General features: G+C 37.7%; 2 protein-coding genes across 2 annotated transcripts; both read right to left on the minus strand.

Annotated features, from left to right (window-relative positions):
* Positions 1 to 197: 197 nt before the first annotated feature.
* LOC120483312 (C-type lectin domain family 4 member E) lies at positions 198 to 12745 on the minus strand. Its single transcript, XM_089122850.1, has 8 exons — positions 12629 to 12745; positions 4816 to 4944; positions 3629 to 3682; positions 3479 to 3517; positions 3157 to 3228; positions 2879 to 3033; positions 807 to 916; positions 198 to 720 (listed from the first exon to the last, which is right to left on the minus strand). Exons 1-8 carry the CDS (start codon positions 12705 to 12707, stop codon positions 546 to 548), a joined length of 813 nt encoding a protein of 270 aa, XP_088978976.1. The 5' UTR covers positions 12708 to 12745; the 3' UTR covers positions 198 to 545.
* A 2860-nt stretch (positions 12746 to 15605) lies between these two features.
* Positions 15606 to 23968, minus strand: LOC148970862 (asialoglycoprotein receptor 2-like). The gene is made up of 7 exons (XM_089122853.1): positions 23878 to 23968; positions 17894 to 18016; positions 16942 to 17031; positions 16392 to 16463; positions 16122 to 16273; positions 15864 to 15976; positions 15606 to 15750 (listed from the first exon to the last, which is right to left on the minus strand). Exons 1-7 carry the CDS (start codon positions 23951 to 23953, stop codon positions 15606 to 15608), a joined length of 771 nt encoding a protein of 256 aa, XP_088978979.1. The 5' UTR covers positions 23954 to 23968.
* Positions 23969 to 24613: the final 645 nt, after the last annotated feature.

Here is a 24613-nt window from a genome sequence, read left to right on the forward strand (position 1 = left end):
GCATTCCGTTAATTTTGAGAATTGTCAGGTTTCGTCGGGGTGTGAAGAAATGTAGTATGTCCAGTGACCTCCTACTGGTAGATGCTGGAACTGCACTATTATTAGAACAATATTCTCATTTGACAGCATGTATAGTTGTGCATTCTGACTTTTTGTTTTATTTTACAAATGTTATATTAATAGTTTTTAAAAGAAAAAAAAAGCGATGTGTGATCTGTGAACTGTGTTCATTCAGCTGTAGTTCTATTTGAACAGCTGATGGTAAATCTACCTCTTCCAGCGCACTGTTATATCAAATGACTACTGTAAATGACATACTGTCACAAAACTATATTACATTCAGATTGAATCGCAGCAGGAAACATCCATTGGAAAGGAAAAGTGGCATACATGATTACTGACACACATGATTTAGATATGATGTTACAGAATACATATTGAAACGCTGATGTCAGTGTACTTTGGGTGCCATCACATGCCTTTTGTTTCACAACAGTTGGTTTGAGTATGACTGAATGCTAACTGAACTCTTCAGGAGGGATGAATTAAACCGCTGCAACAGCTTCACACACAAATCTTTTCTCTTGGAAACAGAAAGCATCCGTCCAGAAATCCGTCTCTCCCGCTGGATGTCCCAGACTAGCACAGTCTTCACCGGCAGGATGGCCTTTCGTCCAGTTATCAGGCTCTCTGACTCCATTCTCTCGCTTTATCCAGAATCTGCAGGATAAAAAAAAAACAAATTGATTTTGTTTGGCAGCAACCTGCTAATGAGGTTGTATTGTGAAGATTAAAGAAGCTCTTACTCTACTGAATCATTTAGTGGCTGGTTGTTCACCCAAACCCAGTGTCCCTCAGTGTCCAAATCATTAAGACCAATCCAGTGCGTCACTTTGACTTCAGAGGTAAGAAAATCCTGATGGAGAAGAAAATGTTAATGTCTTGTGATATATTATAATGCACATAAGGTTTGATGTTGAGAAATGTGTAGCCTAATGTCAGTGGGAAATCAAAATTGACTTAATCTGGGCATGTTACTCTAAATGAATAGGCCCCTACATTTTTTTTTAATTATTATTTTTTTTTAATATATAATTTTTAAGCAACAAATTCATTAAAATAGCATGCTCCACTGCTAAAACTACTTCCTTTTTTTAGATATCATGCATTTGAGGCTTTTGAAATGTTTTCTCGGTGAACAAGCCATGCCTGGATGTTTCTTCACAAGTCTTTTGAACAAGATGTTAACTTTTGCCCAATCTTCTGAGGCATCAGGGACTCCATTAAACCATAAACCATTTCTATACTGTTCTGTAGTAATACTGGACTTGACATTGTGTACAGCAAATAGTCACTTATGACAAATTGTCGTGGGATGTTTCTAATTTCCTTAGGTCCACCAAAGCGTCTTTAGCCAGCTGAAAACACTAGACGCTCTGCTGAAGACGCCGAGCTTTGGGCGCTTGAGAGCGTTTCGCTTTTGCAACGTTTTTTTCCGTTGAGACGTTTCGTTGCTATGATACAGAATATCCGCAGTACAGTTTGAATGTTGTGACAATTGGTCGGTTAGTCCCGCCCCGCCTCCATTGTGATTGGACGGCTAGGTAAAAAGTGACCTTGATGAGCACTGCGTTTTATCCAAAGTTGAACATTTTTCAACTCTCGACGACCAGTAAAAAACGCTGGGCGCTCGGCGCTTCAGCGTGAAAAAAACACTCAGCGCCTCGTCACGCTCATGGCGTTTAAAAAACGCGGCGCTCCCAAACAATTGAAAACATACGCCATCCGCGTGGAAAACGCTTTGGTGGACACACGGCCGACTGGGTTTCCCCAGACTGCCTTCCCGCAGCACGATTTTATTTACGGGATACCATGGATACCATGGCCCAGGTTTTTGCCTCATTTAGGGAACCAATCACAGAACAGGGAGGGAGCAGCAAGACGATGATGACATCTATGCCACACACTAAAGCAGTTTGTTTATATCCATGGATTCAACATGGCAGCTGACAAGAAGCTACCTTTTGATGCAGCCTTAGATATTGTTTTAAGTAGTTTAGAATGCAAGTTTATTTAGAAAAAAGAGCCGCTTTTGGCGTTATACTTTGCGAGACCCCAGTCGTTATTGTTGTCTCGCCATTAATCGCCCTAAATGGAGGACCAGGTACAGGAGGCGGAGGCGTGCAACCTTGGAATATCTGCCGCTCAGCTGTGTCCCAAGAAAGAAAATGCGATAAAGAATTGTCGATACCACCATCTTCTGTCCCGAAGCCTGGATGAGCGCAAAGACATATTAGCCACGGAGTTGTATAGTACCCACCTGCTATCCATCGTCACCAACGAAGTCCATTTAACTTATAAATGGTAAGTGGTATTTATTAATATCATATGGCCATTATGCCTGTAGACTACCTACTGTGGTTGTCACAGTGCCACTAAGTTGTGTTGCTTTTCAATATCAATATACAGCTACCGCTTTAGCATATCTTTCAGCTGTGCACAAAGTTGTTGACACTTTAGTCATTAAATTAATTTTTTATTTTTTTAACTTCCAATGGAAATAACAACTTCAACATCTATTTTAAACTTTACATAATAATTATGTTTTTCTAATTGACACAATTGGCTACATACAGGCGCATTTGATAGACATTCTTAGCACCCAATAAACGGCGCCGGGCGTTCGTAAACCACGCCTCAAATACAAGAAATTGTACATGTGGTTCCCAGACCCAAGTCTCAACGAGAATTGGGTCTGGTGTTAGCCAGGCTATAATTTCCTAGTAACTGGAATAAATTGCCTTTTTTTTGTTTAACTGAGAAATACAACATGTTACAGAAGTAAAAGGGATTTATGTGTATGAAGTGCAGAACACACCTGCTCTGCTTTGCTGTTTATGATCACTAGATGTCCTCCTCGAGTCACACAGTGATCTCGACTCTGTGTCCAGTTCATCTTGACCATAGAGAAGTAATAGCACTTTCCGCCATACTGAATCCAGTGGACAGCACAAAGTGCACAACCTGTGCTGTCTTTTGAGAAAGAGAGACAATTCAGTTATTTAGTATTTAACTAATTTTTAGTTATTGTGCTTATTTACAGAATGTGTGTGAATGTCTTTTAACTTTGCACAAGGCTTGAATCTGAAGACGTACGATTTAATCTGTTCAGCTTTCTAAGTGTCTCCTCATGCTGGATTTGGAGCGCATCAAACTTTTCTTTGTAATCTGCATGAAAAAAAAAACAAAAAAACCCACAATCTGAAAGAAAACGATCCATTCTTCAGAACACGATACTCTTGAAGTTAATCAATGTGCAGAACACTGTGTCTAAGCCTGTGTTATGGGTGTGAAAGAGAAATGGGCCTGGTGTAGTTGTCTTTGAGACATGACTTGTACAGAAACAGTTATGAAAAAGGGAGAAAACAAATGGTTGAAATACATTGATATGTATGAATCTGATCGTAACTTTACTTACTGGTGTTGTTGGCAGTAAGTTCCTCAAGCTCACTCATGACTGGTTCGGAAACAGTTATGAAGAGAATGATGGAAAAAAGAAAACGGCTCACATTGATATGTCTTTGAGCACAGTTAATGTTGCTACTAGCATTAAATATATTTTACTCACTTGTGCCAGTGCCAATACTTTGTTGGTCAGACAGTTTTGCTGAAACACTGACGTCTGGGTAAAGACATGCACAAAAATGCACTTGACTTGACTTGAAGATTAAACAAAAGCAGTAGCAGTGATACCACACACACACACACACACACACACACACACACACACACACACACACACACACACACAAACAAAAGCTGCTGTTTGGATTCAAATTGGCAAATGTTTGAGTCTGGATCATTATTGCAGTGATTACCATATTGTTCCGAACATAAGACGACCCTGAAAGTCGTAACATTGAAAGTTTTTTTTTGAAAGTAAGGTAAATACTGGTAAAATGTATTAACAATCGCATTTAAAATTATGGCATACCATAAAAATCACCTGTGGCTCTCAGGTGAGGTGATTGATTCCTCACATTTTGTCAACGCAATGTTCCTTAATCCTTATCATGTCCATGTTAGCATTTTTGTCTCACTTCTTCTAATCTCACACCCTGACACTGTATTTCTTGGCTGCTAATTGAGAATTGTTTGAATCCTCTGCATTTATCACCACAAGCCTAAAAGTTTACATCATAACCTCTCCTTAGTTGCTAGTTTACTTGCCCGACATTTAACCTTTCTGTTCTGGACGGTCATTCGCCACCAAGAGGTCCCCTGTAAACTTCCCTCTCTCTTTCTTGCTCTTTTTCCTGGGGTCAGGAAATTTAATGAGATGCTATTTCTGAAATTTGAGCCCATGAATCAGCACAGAATATCTGTCACCAACTATTCCTGAATTTACATTTACAATTTTAACTACCATTCCCGTGGCGGGTCGCTTCAGGGAAACATTTGCTTTACGTTTCTTATTGTTGAGGGTGTATTATTGACATGTAAAAGTCAAGACCCTGGATATAAGACCACATCTGTTTCAGTATTTCCAAGATTAAAAAAAAACACTATGTATGTTTCTAGCATGTTATATTTGGCAGCAGATCCTTTACAGAGAGATTTACAGACTCTTGAATTGTCAATGCAAGATCTTGACCAAACATTGATGCAGCTCTGGATGCAAATACATGGTGTGATGTCATATAAAATTCAATGTTAAAGTATAATACAACAAATATATCAAAACTTTAATCTTAGATGGGATTAATCAAGATTAATTACAGGAAAATTTGTGATTAATTAAACAGCAATACTCACACCGTGTCCATAGAAAGCAGAGACTTCCAAGAGCAAAAACAAGAAAGATCGCAAAAACAATCAGAAGAACTTTAGTCCACTTAGGGGGATGAACTTCCCTCTCTCTTTCTTGCTCTTCAGTGAAGTTACCTAGGGTCAGAAATTTGATGAGACCCTTGAATCAGCAGAGAATTTCCTCCAGTAGGCCTAACTATTCCTGAATTTACATTTACAACATTTCTGTAATATTATACACAATGCATTTTCAAAATGTGTGACAAGTTGCAGTCATCAATTGACTGTGAGACCCAGATTCTTGAGGTGTTCTCGGGGTGCAAGAGACAGGGAAGGCGAATCTCGAGAATTGCCTGTGACGTGACGTGATGCTATTTGTATCTGGAAATAAGCGTCCTTCAGATCTATTAACATAAAGCAGTCCCCTTGGCAAATCTGCGTGAGGATTTTCCTGGTTTTAAGCATTCCGAACTGGCGTTTCATAAACACTCTGTTTAGCTGTCTTAGATCTAGAATGGGTCTGAGACCCCCGTCTTTTTTCGGTACCAGAGCTTGAAATAAAGACTATATTGGTCCACAAAAGTGGCGTTGTGTTTTCACTTTTTATTCTGCATTTAGACAAGCGTAATGGTTGGGATATCTGCATGCAGATGGTGAAATTCGATGTAGTATGCACTCCAGGTGGCTAGGTGGCAATGTGAAGCACTGCCACACAACACCACCAAGTTCGTGCGCCTGCGTACAACCTTCACTGTCAAGCAGAATTTTGCACGGGAACGCGGCGGTTGAGCATTTAAAGATTTCCACTCTGGAGGGTGGTTTCACTTTTTTGCGTTTTTAAGCCACAAAAACGCCGTCGCCATGTAAACAAAAGGCACATCTGATAAAATATTTTTACGTTTTCAACCGCGAGCGTTCTCGTGTAAACAGGGCCTCATTCAGCAAACCACCTGACCAAGGCCTTCTAGTACTTTCTTCACTCTGTCTCGGTTGGTCTAATCCAAAAAAGTGAAAACAAAAGGGGTGTTCTGAAGACAGGCTGTTTGGGGAAAACACCCCCATTAGCAATTAGTGCTTTCCACCTGATAAAGTTAACACATCAAAAAATCGACCAATGATTTTTTTATTTTTTTTTTGGAGGGGGGAACCCGGCTGGATTGCGAGGCCCCCTAGTGGCGTGAGCGGCCCTGTGCAATTGCACAGTTCGCACAGCCCTTGCGACGGCTCTGGCGTGGTTCTGGAGCAACCGAACTCAGACCACTTCCCCCAGGTAGTTTCGGGTTCGGTATCGCAGTGCGCACCTGGGTTCAACCTGACAGCGTTCAAAATTTGTGATTTTTTTTTTTCCCCAGTGTGAAAGCCCCATTCGTTCATTTTTTTGATGAAATCCGAGAGCTTTCTGGCCCCTGATAGACTGCATTGTTATTACCACTTTCAAGGCCCAGAAAGGTAGGAAAGACATTGTAAAAACAGTTCATGTGAACACAGCTGTTTGACAGGTTTGGAATGACATGAGTAATTCATATTTATTTATTTATTTTTGAGTGAACTATCCCCAAGAGTTTGATGTTTGAAATATAACATACTAAAACACTGCCAGAGAAAACCAGAGTAGGCTAACTGGATATTTGATTTAAACCTTGAGATAAAGATCTTGTGACAACAACACTTGTGTGACCAATACCCATCATGACAGATGAGAAAAATATATATTACTGTTCTTCACAGCATCTTGAGAAGATTTAACACTTCTAGTACACCACAAGTCAAGTGGCAAAATTCACACAAGTTCTCAATGCAGTTTGGCTGCATGTTGATTCCTTTGGATGATGCTTTTACAACACAACTTGGATGGCATTCCATTTGAACTCTTTCTGAATCCATGACCTTGCTTATGGTATCATCATGATATTCTGTCTGAGCTACAGGAAGAAAGAGCTTTTTTATTTTAAATTACAATGTTGACAGCGTTTGATTCCCACTGGGAACACATGAATGGATCAACTTTATACTTTGAATGCAATGCAAAGCATTTTGTTGACAATTTTATCTATAGCGACTTACAAATGAGAATAATAGAAGCAGTTACAGTTAGAAGGACATCTATATGCAAGTCAAGTGATATGACCCTTCTCAAATCTAACAGTACAGTAGGCCTACATGTAAATTTTTTTTTTTAAATAGAATAGAAAGTGTTAAGGCGGGCCTACACAGTGCGAGTTCGGACTCGGGAGGTTGAGATGTTGCACATGTTACACTCTAAAAAATGCTGGGTTGTTTTACATTTTTTACATTTTTACATTACATTTTTAACCCAACATTTCGGGGTTGTCCATATTTGACCCAAAATTGGGTTAAAACAACCCAGCATTTTTTAGAGTGTACGAGTCAGTTAAATTGATAATCAAAGTCGCTTGTACATGGCACGAATTTTATCCCGATCATGAGAGCTTTCGCACTAAACAGAGACACAGCTTTCAATGTTGCAAGCAACAATAGTTTCAAATAGATAAATTTCAGAAATGTATGTGCAAATGATATATTGAAAAGCAGTTCATTAATAGTTAACCATTTTAGAAAAAAAATGGTTAATTGGGGTTCTATATATGAAGCATATAGTATATATATAGTAGCCGAACCCTTTTGGCACAAAGGTTTTTTTTTTTAATAGGCTATTATTCATTCATATATTACATTATTCTGCAACATTTTGCAGTTGTAATTAAATCAGTGTTTATTAAACTGTTGTAGTAACTTAATGGCACATTTTAACCATGCTGATTTGTGGAGGAGAAAAACTGAAATGGCACTCTTCGTGTGATTTTGATTGACTACATAAAATGAAATAAATATATATACTTTTTCTAACCCCCATATCTTGAATTTTGTGATCATTCACATGCATTCATAAATACATCTTAGGGTCTTGATGTTTGTCAATAATATGAAATATTTAATCCGAAAAGGACAAAACACTAGCCTAGAAATCTAGACGCACCCTAGCGGCAGCAAAAATTATTTTGCAGCAAAGTGTGGTCTAGCAACTCTCCATAGACATTTTAGCTGGAAAACCCCAACTCTGGTAGGGCCAATCACATCGTGTATAGAGTCGGCGGGCGGGCTTAACATATTCGGTTTTAAGTCGTTCATCCTCGGATGCGGACGGTAAAAGTTTAAAGGGGGGGTTGACTGCTTTTTTTCTTTGCATGATTGTGTTTATGGAGTGCAATATAACATGTATTCGTGGTTTTTCTTTTTTTAAAAGTCTTATTTTTCATAAACTTCACGTTTATTGTCAGCCGCGCTCTCCTCTGTCCTCGAACAAGCGGTTGACTTCCTGAGTCTATGAAACCACTCCTTCAGAAACACGTAGTGGGCTCAGATTGGTTAGTTTGGGCCGGTGTGTTGTGATTGGCTAAACTGTCACTCACTTTGTCCGGAAGGTTAACGCCCATTACCTTTACGGGCGAAACGTGAGCTCCGGTCCAGATGTAAATATGTGTCGAACTGCAGAATCAGACAGAGAAAGCCGCAATGAAGAGAGTACACAGAACCTCACCACACCCGGCTCTTACTAAACGTTTCTGAATGATAATTTGCTACATTTTTTAACTTTATGCACGTTTGTTTTACACAATAGCATCTGACTGGCAACAATAGCAACAGACTGGCTACTAATGTTAAACACAAACAGCGTGCAGCATTGCTAGAACAGCAAACAGCAATAGCATTATTAGTAGACTATAGTGGCTATAAAGCCAGCGCTGGCATTTGAAAAAAATAAAACACAAGGCTACGTCTGGAATTATACATGAAAATACATTTAAAATGATTAAGTCTTAGCCTACTTACAGATTGTGGCCCAACAACTGCTGCCTCTGGTTTTAAAGTTGAAACTGCTTCACGTTTTAGTAACAGTTTCTTGTTAAATCCGGTGTTGAATTTGTGGAGATTCTGGAAGCTGTCTTCCGTAAAATGCGCAGCACAGAGAGCTAGATTACGATCGTCATTTTCAGCATAATCAAACATAAATTGTATCCGTTGTTGACGAAGTACAGCGTCTGTGGGAAGTTTGAATACAGAAGACCTGACAGCTGCGTGAACAACACACTCGACGAGCTGGAGCTGCTGAAATATGGCCATGTCCTTTTCTGCATATTCCGGAGGGAGTGGTTGATGCAAATGTGTGGGTTAGTGACGTACCATAACCCAGCTGTAGTCCCAATCGAGTCGTTTTTGTAGGCAATTATACTTCCTGATTTTAAAAAGACGATATCTCTGCTTACATTGAACTTTCAGCGCTGCAACTTTGCAGATCCTGTTCATGCACCAACAGCAACATTACAACAATAAAAAAAGTGAAATCGCAGTCAACCCCCCTTTTAATATATATCAACTTGCTCCGCTGAGTACGTCACCAACTTCGTTGCTCTGATTGGCTTTAGCGCTTTCCAATTGCGTGCAGAGAGAATTTGGAAGACAACCGTTTATCCCGCCCCCCGGATTGAGCCCTGTCAATGATGAGTTTCCAGACCTAACATCTTGATGTAGGTCTGGCATGCCAGGCTAACAAAACACATGATAATCAATGAACCCAAAAGGTTCCATATAGAACCACAAGTTCCTCGAGGACAAATGATTCGTGCCTGTTTACACTGTTGCTAAGCAGAACAGAGCAAAGTTCCTCTTCACAGCCCCACAAGACATATATACATATTACATTCCTTTTACGGTTTCACACCCATAGAAAACTGCGATGTCACTTCTGCAAGATGTTTGGCAAAAATAACATCTTTTATCACTTTAACTGAAACATTCACTCTACTGTCTATCAGAAACTTGTACTCACGCATGCAAGTTAATCACACCTACCCGAAAGAACTGAGGCACACTTTTGAGGCCTTTCAGAAGCTCTTCTTGGAACTGGATGTTTGCAAGTTTTCCCCGAAATTATTAACACTTAAAAACAAACTTGTGACTTCGATTGAGACAATGCATTATGACCAAGGCAAGGTCTGAAAAAAAAACGGCATTGATTGATCATATTGTTCTACATAAAAGCTTTCAGCAAGTTCAAATTATTTTATATGTTTTGCTACAAGTTATTCACAAGTTTTAGTCAAGAATGTGACTTTTTCCGACAGAAATTTGTATGCACATGTTTTTGTGTTACAAAATGATCTTTCTCAATGACATGGAAAATAGTTTAGCTTTTTTTTTTTGCTTTTATTTTTCATATCTTAAAACTTTATGAAATATGCCAGCTTGTCAGTTGAATCTTGTTGAATCTTTGTAGCGATATGACAGCCCGAAATTGCACGTCCAGTCTTACATTTTATATAGATTTGTTTTATTTGTGCAAAAAATACAGAATAAAAGCATGTTTGATAACAAAAAGTGCATTATGCATTCATTATTATAACATTTACTCTCTGATAAAGGCAGTAAATGTTATAATTAAGTAAATTTCATTAACACAAATTAGTAAATTCTGCTTGATTTATTTGTGAGGCGACTTAAATTAAAAAAGCACATTCCACTAATATTAAATTCATCGTGTGCCATAGACTAAATAATTTAGGACATTTTACTTAATTTATTCGGGTAGATCTCACACACACAAAAAAAACACCTTAAAATCTACTCAAATATAATACGTTACCATAATTTTTTTTTACGTAGATACCATATAATATTTTTTTACAGTGTACATGCAGTGCAGTTACTGTTCGTGTATGCTTATTGACAATTCACCATTAAATGTGTTATTTTGAAAAGTGTTTTACTTTTTTATATATTATATTTTGGCTGAATTTTATTTGCTATTCAGATTTTACCTCAAACTTTGAATTGGAACAACATAATGAGAAGTAATTGGGATATTAATGATAGAAGTTTTCTTGATGTGCCTAAATGGCAACTTCAGGTATATCACACATTTCAAACTGGTTTATTTTGTAGTTTACTGGTTTACTCAAGTGGTAATTTTGCAATTTTTGGCTTTATATGATAAACAGGTTCAAAAATGCAAAATTCCCTATGGTTTCGCTTTATTTCAAAATGGGCATCTTTAGCATCATTTTTCTCAAAAACTGCAAGGTTGTGTGCGGAGAACTTTTTCCTAAGGAATATCTATATATTTCTGATGTTAAATAAAAAAAAAAAGTAGGTAGTGCCCCACTTGTTGGAACGAAACCCTATTTCTAGGCCTCTTTTAGGCTACTGACAGCAGCCTATTCTAGGAGAAAAGCATTGAACATACTTTTCAAATTATAAACACATCAAACTATGTGATTTCTTAAAATATGATTGATTTGATCAAATGATATTTTAGATCTAATAAAACATATCTAGATATCTAAATCTTTTTTATTCATCAAAAAAAAAATATAGACATTTCATAGGCTAAATAAGATATTGATTGTACCGTGCAGAACTTTGTGAGATTGCGATGAATTAAGAAAAGTGACAGCTCAGTGATTATAAAGGGAGCGCTTGTATGCACGCCTCTTATGTATGTTTTTCCTGCATTAGGTAAGGCTATTAGCCTATTTATTATTCGAACGGCCTGCCATGCCAAATCACGCATGTGCTTGCCTATTCAAATTAGAGTAGTTTGTGAACATAACCACTTTAATAACAAGAGTGTTTATTCTGGGATGTGGAGATTGTTGATGGGCAACATGTAGCTATTCAATGTTTTAAGATCTAGATTTGGTTCGCCCTCTGCCCATGGCTCCTGGCCAAGGGCATTACATGATGAAGTTGTTTGTGTGCCCTTGGAGACCAATGGTCAAATCAAGGACCACACGCATGCCTTGACTTTTTTTTTTTCTGGTGGTCCACCTTGAGGCTTTTCGGTGTATCCACCTCTAAATGGCACCAGGGTGTCACTAGTGGGAGATGCTTAACCCACTGATTCCAGACATCACAAATTGCTGTCAGCTTGTCAGTTGAATCTTGTTGAATCTTTGTAGCGATATGACAGCCCGAAATTGCACGTCCAATCTTCCCACAAACTAGACAGGCCCTCATCGTTTGACAGACAAACTCTCAAACTTCAATGTCTGTCCAGTCCACAGCTCTCCAGTCGTCACCATGCATGGTTACCTTACATTTGTCATCTCAACCGTGATATTTCGGATTGCTCACATAGAATAAACTTACCAATACCAATAGTACACCATGTAGAATCTGCTTATATTTAATTTGTAATGCAATCAAACGTAAATTACTTAATTAAATTGTAATTAAATTCTTTATTAGACATAAAGTCCGGGTAACAGTGTACATCTCAGCGTAAACTTTCTCGAAGTTGTGTATGCATTAGGTCTCACTCCATCATACCCGTGTTCTGCATTTTTAGCTGATGTAATTAGCTAAATTTGATAAAAAGTTTCAGATTTATGCTGGATTTATTGATTTTTTTTTTTCCCCCACTTTTCCCATTGATTTGAGTGTAATTTTTTTTTTTACATGCCTTCAAAACAACCTAATCAAGCCCAGTTTTTTGTGTATGTTTAGATAGAAAAAGTCACCAAATCTTATGGCATTAGATGAAGGGAACCGTTTTATTTTAACAGGAATAGTCGATTGGGATCATATTGACTCAACACGCAATATGAGTGTTAAATTACAGAGTTGACAGTTTTTGATTCGCAGGGGACACGTGAATGGATCAAATTGTTACCTTGAATACGATATGAATCACTTTCGACAAAAGCATCTGCCGAATGTGTAATTGTTGAATGAACTTATAAAACGTAAATATTAGAAACATTAGAAATTCTAATGCATATACTAACATCATCAGCCTTACCTCTGTGTTGAGAACATTTTTCATCTGAAGAAACTGTTGAAAGTTTGTTGAAATCAGTATTTTCATAGATTGAATCCATTTCACGAGCCCGCAGAAGACGTGTCCGCTGAGTCTTGAGTGCTTCTCTAGTTTGTTCAAAATAAGGAAGTCATAAAATGTCATTCACTTTCATACAGACAGGAAATAATGAAGTAATAAGTCTGAAGAACAGATCTAGCGACTAATATTTAGACAGCCAAACATTTTTATTAGTTTTTATCTCCTACTTTAAATAATTTGTAGTGTGTAACTTAAACTGACTTGACTTCAGTTGAGGTCTTGGCACCTAATTAGCTGGAAGAGAGAAGTGTCCATTGATTTGACTATTTAAAGGATTAAAAGGGCTTCAAGATAATAAAGGAAAAATAAATAACAATGGCAATAAGTTCCAGGTCTAATTGTAGTTATGAAGTGGCTTGAGATTTTTATGTTTGAAAACTGACTTCATGTGTGATCATATATTATTTTAGCTTTCACAAACAATTTTAAAACACATTTTTTAAATAGATTTTCAAACATACTGACTAAAATTATAAACGCAACACTTTTGTTTTAGACACCACACACTGGCAGCTGCTGGCAAAAAAATGTAAAATGGTTCCAAAATTAATCTTCATAACTTCATAGAACTATACAAAAAAATTATCAAGAAAATATTTGGATTCTGACTTGTCGAATATATATAATATATATTCACTAAATTTTCATGGCCCTTGGCCTCTAAATGTTGTTGTATGAATATCTGAACATGCAAAGTATAAAAAAGGAACAGAGCCTCTGTTTTAAAAAAATCCAAACAACAACAACAACAACAATTGTTCAACAAAAGCATTCTTTTTTTAATTAAGACTTGTGTGTAAGTTTCATAAAAAATAACATTTTGAAAAAGCTTATTGCTTGTGTCTGCTGCTTCTTTGGCTGAGTTTTGGACCAAATATTCTATAATTTTTCAAAAGATGCGTAATAGCGCCCCCTGCTGTATACCAGTGAAAACATGGATTGCAGGAGAAAACTGGCAAACTTAAACATTTGCTCTTTCATGAACTAAACGCTCTACGATCTACGTCACTGTAGCTGTTCTGTAACGGGCGTGTTCCTGTTAAAAAGACAGGCACTAAAGGCGGCTTTAGTGTAAATATAGGCTATGTTCCATTTAGACCCCCCCCCCCACAACAACAATAGCACAACATTCGTTCATTCACTACACTTTTATTATTAAAGCAATTTATGATGAACTTGACAAGCAATGTTTAATCCTAGAGCCTCCAATAAAGCCATAGAGATGTGCATTACTGACCTCTTGTGGAGAAAAGAACAAGAAATACAAAGTGACAGACAAAAGTTGAATGCTGTAAAAATGCAAAATTATCAGATTATCAGAGATTAAATTCCATTCTGTTTCTCACACAAACCTATAATGTGTCCTCAAAAGAGAAGCGCACTACATTTACTGTATTCATTTTGCAATAGCACACAAGTCTTATAGGGATTCAATTGTTGCTGTTATTTTAGACACAAAACTCACATTTTAACATGATATGAGCAAGCAAATCCAAAAGAGCTATCTCTAGTTTAAAGTCTAGTTTTATTCAAATAGACCTCATTAATTAGTTCCACTGATGGAGGTAAATGAATATTTCTTTTCACAAATAAATGTTATAGGGTGGGGTGGAGCACTGATTTATACGTGTGCTCAGCAAACTCAAGTTGATATAAGTTTCCGACTACGCCACCTTGGGAATTTCACCCAAGGAATTAAACGCGCCCTCTAATGACACGCACAGGTTCTTGTCACCATTAGAGCCAGACACATTGGTAATCGTACAAAAATATCTGTTCCAGAAAGGAACCAACTACTCGATCCCACCCGGGTCTGCACAAATAGCAAAGAAACCAAAGCATAAAAAAGTTAAACTTAAAGAACACTATAAACAAATAACTAAATGAATTCAGCTGTAGAACTCAACCATAGTAATAGTTCAAAATCAAAGTATATTCAATAACCACAGTAAATGAACTGAAACCAAAATGAAAATAGAAAAAAATACCAAACTGATGATTAAAACAAATGATTAAAGAAATAAAACAGAACAAGGAAAACAAAAGAAACTTAAAGCAGCATAACACAGACACACTTCTGCAACTAGAGCTCAGAAAGTACAGAAAATCCTAATTAAAAGCAACAAGGAAATTAAAAGCTACATGGAAAGCTCATTGAAAGCACATCAATCCCATACTAAAAACAGAACAATTCCGTACTGGAAACAGAACAGCAACTTTACGATGAGCCACAGAGCATCGGAGCAAACAGCACTAGATCAGAACACAGCCAATGCCTTTGGTTCTTACAGAAGCTCAAGCGTGATGCGTAACACTAGAATGAACCTCATTGGTTCCGGTCATGTTTCCTTTTAATTTTTTTAAATTTTTTTTTGCAAATGAGGATTCCTTGCCGTGCAGCCTTTCAAATTTGCCAGGGCAGTGACTGACAAGCGCCTCTTACTGATCTCCTTGTCTGTTTCAGCTGGTTTTAGTCATGTGATGCTGACTCTGAATGAAAAACCCGTTGTGAAAAAGCATTGAGTTAGGCTAGTGCTTTTTGTCCCTCTCTGCTGTTATAGTTTTTCAAAATCTCGTTTTTCATGAACGACATAAGAAGCCTCCTTGGACTTACCCGTCCAATGTAAATAAAGATAAGAAATTCTTCACTTACAAGGATATGTCAGATCATTGGCATTGTCATTTTACACCAATGAGGACATATTTATGAATAAAGACATTGATTTTAGCTAATAAAATACTTCACAAAAAACACACACAGGCACAATCATACAAAAAAACAACAACAAACAAACAGAATTTTGCTGACAATAATTTTTTCTGTGCATTTACATGCTATACCTCTTTGATAACATGCAATACCACTGATGGAGTTGAATTAAAAATTCTTTTCACAGATAAATTTTTTCGTTTCAGCACAAGAAGCATCAAACCAAGAGTCTAATGCGCGTGACCCAGTTCCCAGAGCAACGCAATTAGCACTTCTCCCGTCATTAGGTTGTTGGGGATTCCCGCTCCAGAACCTTTAAGAGACAAACAAGCAGTAATACACTAGCAATAACATTTTTAGAAAACATCAGTATATTCGTACATTGATTAACATTCCTAGACATGATCACACATGCAGAGATCTTACTGTAGTCTGGTGTCATTGAGAGTTTGGTTATTCACCCAAACCCAGTGTCCTTCAGTGTCCTGATCATTGAGACCAATCCAGTGCGTCTCGTTAATTTTAGACGCCAGATAATCCTAATGGGGAAAATGTACATAAGTGATTGTGGAAAATAAGTGTTTTTGGTATATGTGAAGATAAATGTATTGGTTAATAGAAACCCTATAAAATTCTGTTTTATTTGTGTGATCAAAACATTCATTTCTAATTGATCTGACTTGCCTGTTCTGATTTTCTGGTTATGGTCACCAGATCGGCTCCTTTTGAAACACAGACATCTCGACTGCTCGTCCAGTTCAGTCTATTAGAGCTGAATAAATGCAGCTTTCCACGACAAGCTAACCGGCCATTCACAGAGATATTACAAGACTGAGCTGTGAGGAATTAATTAAAAAGTCAATTACACCTGCATTATTTAGATCATAAAGTTAATCAAAGTCTTTCCATGTGCAGAAATATTCATACTTGGTGTCACATGTAAACCGAACTCACATTCGTAAAAGGACAGCTGCTCTCGAAGTGTGTTGTATCTGGCTGTGAGATCATTAAACTCTTTCTTCATGGCTGGTGAAAAGACAATTAAATAGTAAAGGAGAAGAAGCAGATACTGTTAACATGGGGAGTTCAATGAACACTCAACACTTTGTGCTCTACCAGTTTATCAGAGCTGAATAAATACAGCTTTCCACAACAAGCTAACCGGCCATTCACAGAGATATTACAAGACCGAGCTGTGAAAGATGAATTAAAAAGTCAATTTCACCTTCATTATTTAGATCATAAAGTTAATCAAACTCTTTCCATGTGCAGAAATATTCATACTTGGTGTCACATGTAAACTGAACTCACATTCGTAAAAGGACAGCTGTTCTCGAAGTGTGTTGTATCTGGCTGTAAGATCCAGAAACTCTTTCTTCATGGCTGGTGAAAAGACAATTAAGTAGTAAAGGAGAACAAGCAGATACTGTTTCTGGGGAGTTCAATGAACACTCAACACTGTCAATGAAACTTGTCTGTGCTCGACCGTTTATAGTTTTCTCACCTGCGCTGTTGATCTCTTGAGCCGTCAGTGTCTCTGAAATCATGATGTTCTCCTCATTCAGTGATTCGAAATCAGCAAGCTTATGATTATCTGATTAAACACAAAAGCAGCAGTGGAAAATGTGTTTTTGACAAGTCCACATCATGCACACTTAAGACTGAAATTATCTACACAACAAAGTTTGAATGGAGTTTTAAGTCTTCAGGCTTACTTAATAACAGTTTACACCTTCAATATGGAGATTTTTTTGACAGTACTTGCCTAGTAAAACATCTTTACTGAGAAGTATGATTTTACAAATAAAAAGCTACCAAACATTGTCTGTTCTAATGATGCTACATGTGTAAAGTCGAGCCCGATCTCATGAAAGTTCGTATCTATAGCACGAATGTCATTTCTCGTGCCATTTATACGCCAAAAACAGTTTTTGCGTGTATATGGTACGCGTTTTTCTCGTGCATATGATACGCACTTTTTGCCATATAATACGCACAAACTCCCCACCCCCCTCCCCCCTAAACCTACCCCAGGGTTTTTTAGTGCGTAGCATAAGCAAGCAAAAACCATTTTTGGTATATAGACCATTTTGCAAGATGTAAACAACACTGGTCCAGAAGCACTTCCTGTTTCAGTTTGTAACTGTTTTCTTTATTTCACATGTAAAGAAAACATCTTAAAGATGTTTGTTTAACTTTTTGATTCAGTTTTAAATGTTCTGTTGGTTGAATTTTAATCCCAGCTTTTATGTAGTGTTAAAAAACTGAAACAGGAAGTGCTTCTGGACCAGTGTTGTTTACATCTTGCGAAATGGTCTACAAATGCCATGAGAAATGACATTCGTGGTATAGATATGCATCTTCATGAGACTGTGTTGGTTAAGTCAAGTACTTCCAGTAACTCAGTCAATACAACCCTGAACAGAGCAGAGATCTAGTATATCAGTCATACTTACAAATCACCCCGAGAGCGCAGAGACCTCCGAGAGCAAACACAAGAGAGACACCCAGAACAATCAGAGAAACTTTAGTCCACTTAGAAGAAGTGACCTCTCTCACTCTCTCTTCAGTGGAGTTACCTGCGGTTAGAAATTTGATTAGAGATTTTTTTTTATATGTATTTCTGATTCTTTGATTCAGTCCAGCACTGCTGTCTGTAGCTATTCCTGAAATTACAGATGACTTCTGAGAAGAGTTTAAAGTTTCAGTTAAAATCGTATATAGTTGATTCTGAATGTTTGCAAGTGTGATTTTATTGTGACCGTTGTTACTGAAAAGATAAGAGAAAATGGAATAGAAGCACGTGGATATAAACGTAAGAGAAAATGTGAATATTATCTTTAATGCAGTGCATGTGTATATAGCTTCTGAATTTAAAATGATTGCAAATTTGTAAAGACCAAAGTTCATGAAAAAATAATAATAAACTTAGCGCCTTTAAGAAGTATCTCAAAGCGCTTCACAAATATAGAAACATAATAAAACATACAATTAAACAAACAATGCATTAGTAGTTGCTGACAGAAAAACGTCATAAAATACAAAAAAAAAAACATTATGAAATATAGGATTAATAATAATAATACAACGATGTTCAACAATTATTTCAAAGCTACCCTAAACAAATAAGTTTTAAGCGATGATTAAAAAAAACACTAAGAGATTCTGCTTGCCTAATCTCAATAGGCAGGGAATTCTAGAGTTTTGGAGCATTCGACGAAAAGGCCCGATCACCCATGGATTTTAGTCGGGTATGCGGAACAATTAAAAGGCCAGCTTCCAAAGAACGGAGATCACGTGCTGGTGTGTAGGGTGTTAAAAGTTGAAAATGTTATTATCTCCTGATTATTTGATTATGAACTGCCGAGAGGAGTCGTCAGCAATTCCAGTCTCAATTCCTGTTACGGAGACCCCAAAATAAAACGTGAAACCTTTAAAATAAAATAACATGAGCACTTGAAACACTTTAGTCTGCTCACAGGAAGTTAAATGGTAAACTTTACTCCAGTTGAGTTCGCACATCACAGTTGCTTTAGGCAAGGGGTGCAAAACTCAGTTCCTGGAGCAATGCAGAGTTTCAGTACAACCGTTCAACACACACCTATCTGTAGTTTTTAAATAAGCCTGAAGGCCTTGATTTGCTGGATCAGGTGTTTAATTATAAGGTTGAAGCTGTGGATTGTGGCCCTCCAGGAACTGAGTTTAACACCCTGATCTATGCAATATATCGAAAGTAGTGCTGTCAAACGATTAAAATATCACATTAAAGGGGACATATCATGCAAAATCCACTTTTTTAGCCCTTAAATGCATTTTGTTGTATATTTGGAGTGTTTATAAGTACAGAAAAGATGAAATTATTCTCTTCAGGTGCTTCGTTTATATCTTTATATTCTGTTTTGATCATATTTTTCAACCTGTTCAGATTAGTCTGTTTTCTATGACGTTTTTTGAACTACAGCGTAACTGCCAAATAAGGACATTGACTACCGGTCCAACATTTCGAGCAATCCGCCATTGTTATTTCTCACTGCGATTTTGTAGTCCGAGCTCAATGATGCAGAAGTTACGAGAGGGAAAGTCAAAATGTTCGGTTTTTGGATGTAGTGACCTGAAGCACTTCAAGGATTCCCACTTCAACAACCTCCGCCAGTAACGTTATACAGAAGGGTTTGCCGATTGACTTTGTCTGAATGAGAGGTAAATTCCTTCTATCTTTGGAGACGACGAACAGAGCATTTCGATAAGCTGTAAATATCGTTAATAAAAATAAAGTACTTTACTTTCTTAAAACACATGGTGGTCATGGTTTAGCAGTACCTTTGTCTTTCTTTGTTTTTGTTTTGAAGTCACGTTACACGTCTGCAGTATTATTGTTCTTGAGTTTCATCAATGGTCATTTAGCTGCGTTTTTCAACATATCATATTATCAATACAGATTGTTTGTGGTAAGATTAGACTGTAGTCATTTATCTTGTCAGTGTGTTTGTTTTAACAAGAGAAATAGTCGACTTTCACTAAACACAAAACAGTTAACTCACATACCAATATATCCATATGAAGAGGTCTGCAGGTTCGTCGTCGTCTTTATCGACTCGCTCGCTCTGGCTCGAATATGTAAGGCTTGATGGGCAAGTCTTCTGTTGTTGACATTTTATTAAAGTGTGAATAAAAATGTTCTTTGAAGGTATCGTATATAATCGTATATCTCTAATCAAACTACAATAATGGCCGAACGTGGGGAGTTGAACTGACCGTGAACTCATCGACCTGGAGAGCGGGCGGGGTGTGACGCATCTCCTATTTATTTAAAGGGGACACATTGAAACGGGTCGCTCACAGACGCACATCAGAAAAGGGGCTTGTGGAGCAATAATAATAAGGAATTCAGACCCAAGCATTGCAGTTATGTTTTATATGGACCACAACGGTATGATTTATATGTAAAAATGAATGATTTAAAAGCATGATATGTACCCTTTAATGTCATAGTTAACTCGCGATTAATCGCACATTTTTATCTATTCTAAATGTCTCTTGATTTCTTTTTGTTACATTATTTTTTTCTCATTTTAATGCTCTTATCAATATGGAAAAGTGGAAAAATTATTATTGAAAATAACATTGGAATAGTGTTCGATTTCACACTAACATATATAAATAATCTCTCACACAATGTAACACTGTCTATCAATAAAAGGGTGAAAGAAATACTGACGAGGTCCTGATATTGACGAGGGGGCGGAGAATTCGCATCATCTGTGTGTGTGTGTTTGCTTGGCCATCATCAAGTGGTGTTTCAGACTGGACGTGCTGCGATGATGATAGCTCAGTTCACAACGACAAAACACACAGATCACTTGGTCTTGTCAATGGGACAATATGGCAACTTTTTAAAAGTAAACTTTCCATTCAGAATTTTAGGGCATCCATTTTATCCATTTCCTGAATAATGTAATTATAAGCCACATAAATAATGTATTAAGTCACATTTGACGAAGTGATCACTGCACACACACACAGGCATTTTCCTATTCGGCTCCTTTCCGACCGCAGACGTAGACGTAGTTTGCAAGGCATTTTTCCCGGTGTTTTTCTGTCAATTTCTTGTATTTCCCCCCCTTATGAATAACAAGATCGATTTGAGCAACCATAAACGACACAGAACATAGGCATTTTGAGTGTTATAGTGCTTCCTAAATATAGAAAATCACTTCCTGCCCTCCGTCTGCATTTCGCGCCATGGCAACGCAGTGGCGTGACGTCACGTGAAAACAAGCTATACCGAAAATTTGTGTTGAATTTTATACTCCATGAAACTCCAGAAACGTTAGTCACAAAAACAGACAAAACAGACACCCCTCGTTGTGTTTATGCTTCTTTTTAAAATGATATTAAATAAACATAACTATATATAAAATTACATCTAAACATATGAAAGTTTCGTTTCAAAGACGGGAGGACAGTAAATTTTGAAGACTCTGCCATAATCCCGTTTTCCTCCGCTTTAAATCTCCACAACCGGAAACTGAAGAGCATCCTTGCGTCAAATGCGGAACTTATGCGTGCATATATCCCATTAAGCAACAGTGGACACTCACTTTTCATGCGCGCGATCTCGACGATCAACTACTGTGGACTTCGACCGAAAACAAAAAGTAAATACAGGTATGTGAGCTGGCTGAATAAACATTTTAAAAAGAGGATAATGGTGTAGGAAACGTTTTTTTTCCATTGTTCTCTGGACTCACTGACAGCACTCCAAATTTACAAAAAAAAAGTTGTTAAAATTGACCAGAGTTCTCCTTTATGAACGCATGACCTTCCCTGCTAAAAAAATCCAGCATGGTCACCAGTATAAGGTTTGTTTTGCAAACTGGGACCAGCTTGGGATGCTGGTTGACCAGCATGTTGTTTTTGGGTGCTAGTATGATCCCAGCAAGACCACAACAAAACTGGCACGTGTTATCACGTTTCTTAATTTGGGTTAATCATTAAATAAAGATCAAGACCATTTTCCAAACTAATTGAATAAATTATTTAATAAAGAAAAACACGTTGCTGTGCAAAATCCAGCAGTGTTGACAGTAAAATCCTCAGTGTTAGACACTGCTCAGTTTTCATATGGTCCCAATCGTAAAAGTAACGCTGAAGCAATGTTGCAGTTAGTGAAAAAAAAGAAGATTCACAAAAGTGATGTTTGAGCATTAGAGATGACACCTGCGGTTAACAAGCAGAATCACTTAAGATAAGAGGAACAACAAGAATAGAAAAAAGGGAAGAAATGAGTAGAAACACAATAACTACGACTGTCTTACAACCACACGGCCTTAGATTAAATCAACTGTAAGTAAAATCTATATCTCATCAGAGGATGATTAAACAACTCCATAAACAGCATTACCATGTTCACTCATTACAAACCAGTTTGGCTTTATTATAATATCTTTTAACAATAAAATACACAGCACAAGATTAGTGAGGCGGGAACAAAGTCCAAACATATGGACACTGCATAAAGCTATCACGTTCGGTAAGACAAACGCAAAACTAAAGTTATTCCTGGGAGAGCTAAAGCAAAATAAAGACTGGACACACACACACACACACACACAGGAACAAATAAAATGTAGAATTTATCAAAAAGAAATGTATACACGCGCTAACAAAACCCTTATGCCGAGTTCAGACTGCATGATTTTAGCCACGATTTTGGCTCGCCGACAGGTTTTGAGAAATCGCCGACAAATGCCCGAAATCACAGGCAAATCGGCGCTCGTTCACGCGAGTGACAATCACGCAGTGTGAATGAACAAAGACGCGAACTGAGAGAATCACCGACGAGTCGCCGACGCCCGTGAGATATTTGGCATGCTAAATATCTGGACCTGTCGGCGATTCAAAATCCTGCTGTGTGAAAAGTGTTTTGACTGAAAACTACATTGGCGATCACCGGCAGCCAGTGAGAGAGCAAGATACAGAGCAGCAGGGAGTTCGGGGAGGAGTTATAGATCACATATCAACATGATATGGCATTGTTTCAACAAAAAAAGCTTCTTCTCGGTCTATTTGGACACAATAAATGGAAGAAAAATTAGTAGAAATTTGGCAGGAGCACTCGTGTCTGTTTCACCAGCTGTACCACAACCGGGTCGAAAAAAAAAGTCTCACGTGAGAACTCCGGTCTTGCACGTGTGGTGTCGCGCGTTATTTCCTTTTCATATCTCACGCGTGTTTGTTGTGAAATGTAGTTTGCGTGCAGCGTGCTTGACAGAGTCTGTCGGCGATTTCTCTAAAGTCATGCAGTGTGAAACCTTCTGTCGCCGATCCATCGTCCAGTGTGAACACAGCAGCGACTGAATGCTGGCCAAGATAGTCATGCAGTGTGAAAAGAGCAGCGACCTGACTACTTTGAAAATCGTGCAGTCTGAAAGAGCCATTAGATATAAGCAAGAAAGTTGCACATAACGAACCAGCAAGACATGAGGGAGAGGAGCATAATATAGGGAGCATCACATTAGAGTCAGGTGCACACAACCAAGCAAACAAGGACTAGACAAGGTGCATTTAATCCCACATTTCACCGCAATAACGAATCAACCAATGTACGCTCAACGGCTGTCCGAATTCACTCACTCATTATTTTTAGTCACTCCTTCAAGTGAACTGTATTAGTCACTAACGTAGGGAATAGAGATTGAGGGTTTAGGGAGGCAGGAGAGGAGCACATGGACAGGACAAAACAGACAAGTCTGTCGGGGTGGGACCCTGACACAATGATATTTCCCAAAACACTGCTTTCATAAAGACAAATGACCTTCTCACACTCAACCCCACAAGACCATGCGTGTTAACCAGCTTCACCAGCTCCATTTTACTTGAGAGCAGACTAAATCATTAAAATAGAAACAAATGCAAACTCAAAACATCCCACCCTTACCTCTGTGTTGAGAGCAGTTTTCACCTGAAGCAACTTTTGAAAGTATGAAATCAGAATTTTCATATATTGAATCCATTTCTTGAGCCTGACAGAAGACGTGTCCGCCGAGACTTGAGTGCTGCTTGAGTTTATTCAGAAAAGGGAAGTTCTTATGAATACAGACTAGAAGTTACAACATTATGAGTCTGAATAACAAACTGGGCAATGTTTGACAATGGGCAATGTTACCTCTAAAAATAAGGTATAATGATAATGTTTGTGTTCTCCAAAAGTGAAGAATGAGGCTGATTACTATTGATTTACAACTCCCAACATTAAGCATTAAATCTCATATTGTTGGCATTTAGATTTTGCTGCAGATTTTGAAACCTTATAAAATAAATTTCAATGTAATTTCAAGCCACATTGTGTCACATGTGGATTGGACAATATTGCACTTCAGTATAGTATATAAGTTCATACATGACACATGTTTCATAGGATTAGACAGGGCCCTATTCAAAACCATCCAAGATAGATTGACCACTACGAGGCTGTGAAACGAAAGTTTCTGCTCCTATAAAAGCCACAAGATATGAAATCAACCTTGTTATTTGTGATCTTCTGGATAAATACTACACTACCCACAATTCTAAGCAAAACAGAAATCGAGACTCATCAGACCAGGCAACATTTTTCCAGTCTTCAACTGTCCAATTTTGGTGAGCTCTTACAAATTGTCACCTCTTTTTCCTAT

The sequence above is a fragment of the Pimephales promelas genome, chromosome 18 (assembly GCF_988280905.1).
Source record: "Pimephales promelas chromosome 18, fPimPro1.hap1.1, whole genome shotgun sequence".
Lineage (NCBI taxonomy): Eukaryota > Metazoa > Chordata > Actinopteri > Cypriniformes > Leuciscidae > Pimephales > Pimephales promelas.

Excerpts from the sequence above, each read along its gene's own strand:
- LOC120483312 (XM_089122850.1), bottom strand. The coding sequence starts at position 12,707 with ATGGATTCAATCTATGAAAATACTGATTTCAACAAACTTTCAACAGTT. Across the intron at positions 4,945-12,628 it reads AAAATGTTCTCAACACAGAG|GTAACTTCACTGAAGAGCAA; the intron begins GTAAGGCTGATG and ends TTCTGACCCTAG. Across the intron at positions 3,683-4,815 it reads CTGCTTTCTATGGACACGGT|ACGTCAGTGTTTCAGCAAAA; the intron begins GTGAGTATTGCT and ends GTCTTTACCCAG.
- LOC148970862 (XM_089122853.1), bottom strand. The coding sequence starts at position 23,953 with ATGGATTCAATATATGAAAATTCTGATTTCATACTTTCAAAAGTTGCT. Across the intron at positions 16,274-16,391 it reads GCAGCTGTCCTTTTACGAAT|CTCAGTCTTGTAATATCTCT; the intron begins GTGAGTTCGGTT and ends AATTCCTCACAG. Across the intron at positions 15,751-15,863 it reads CTCAATGACACCAGACTACA|GTTCTGGAGCGGGAATCCCC; the intron begins GTAAGATCTCTG and ends TGTCTCTTAAAG.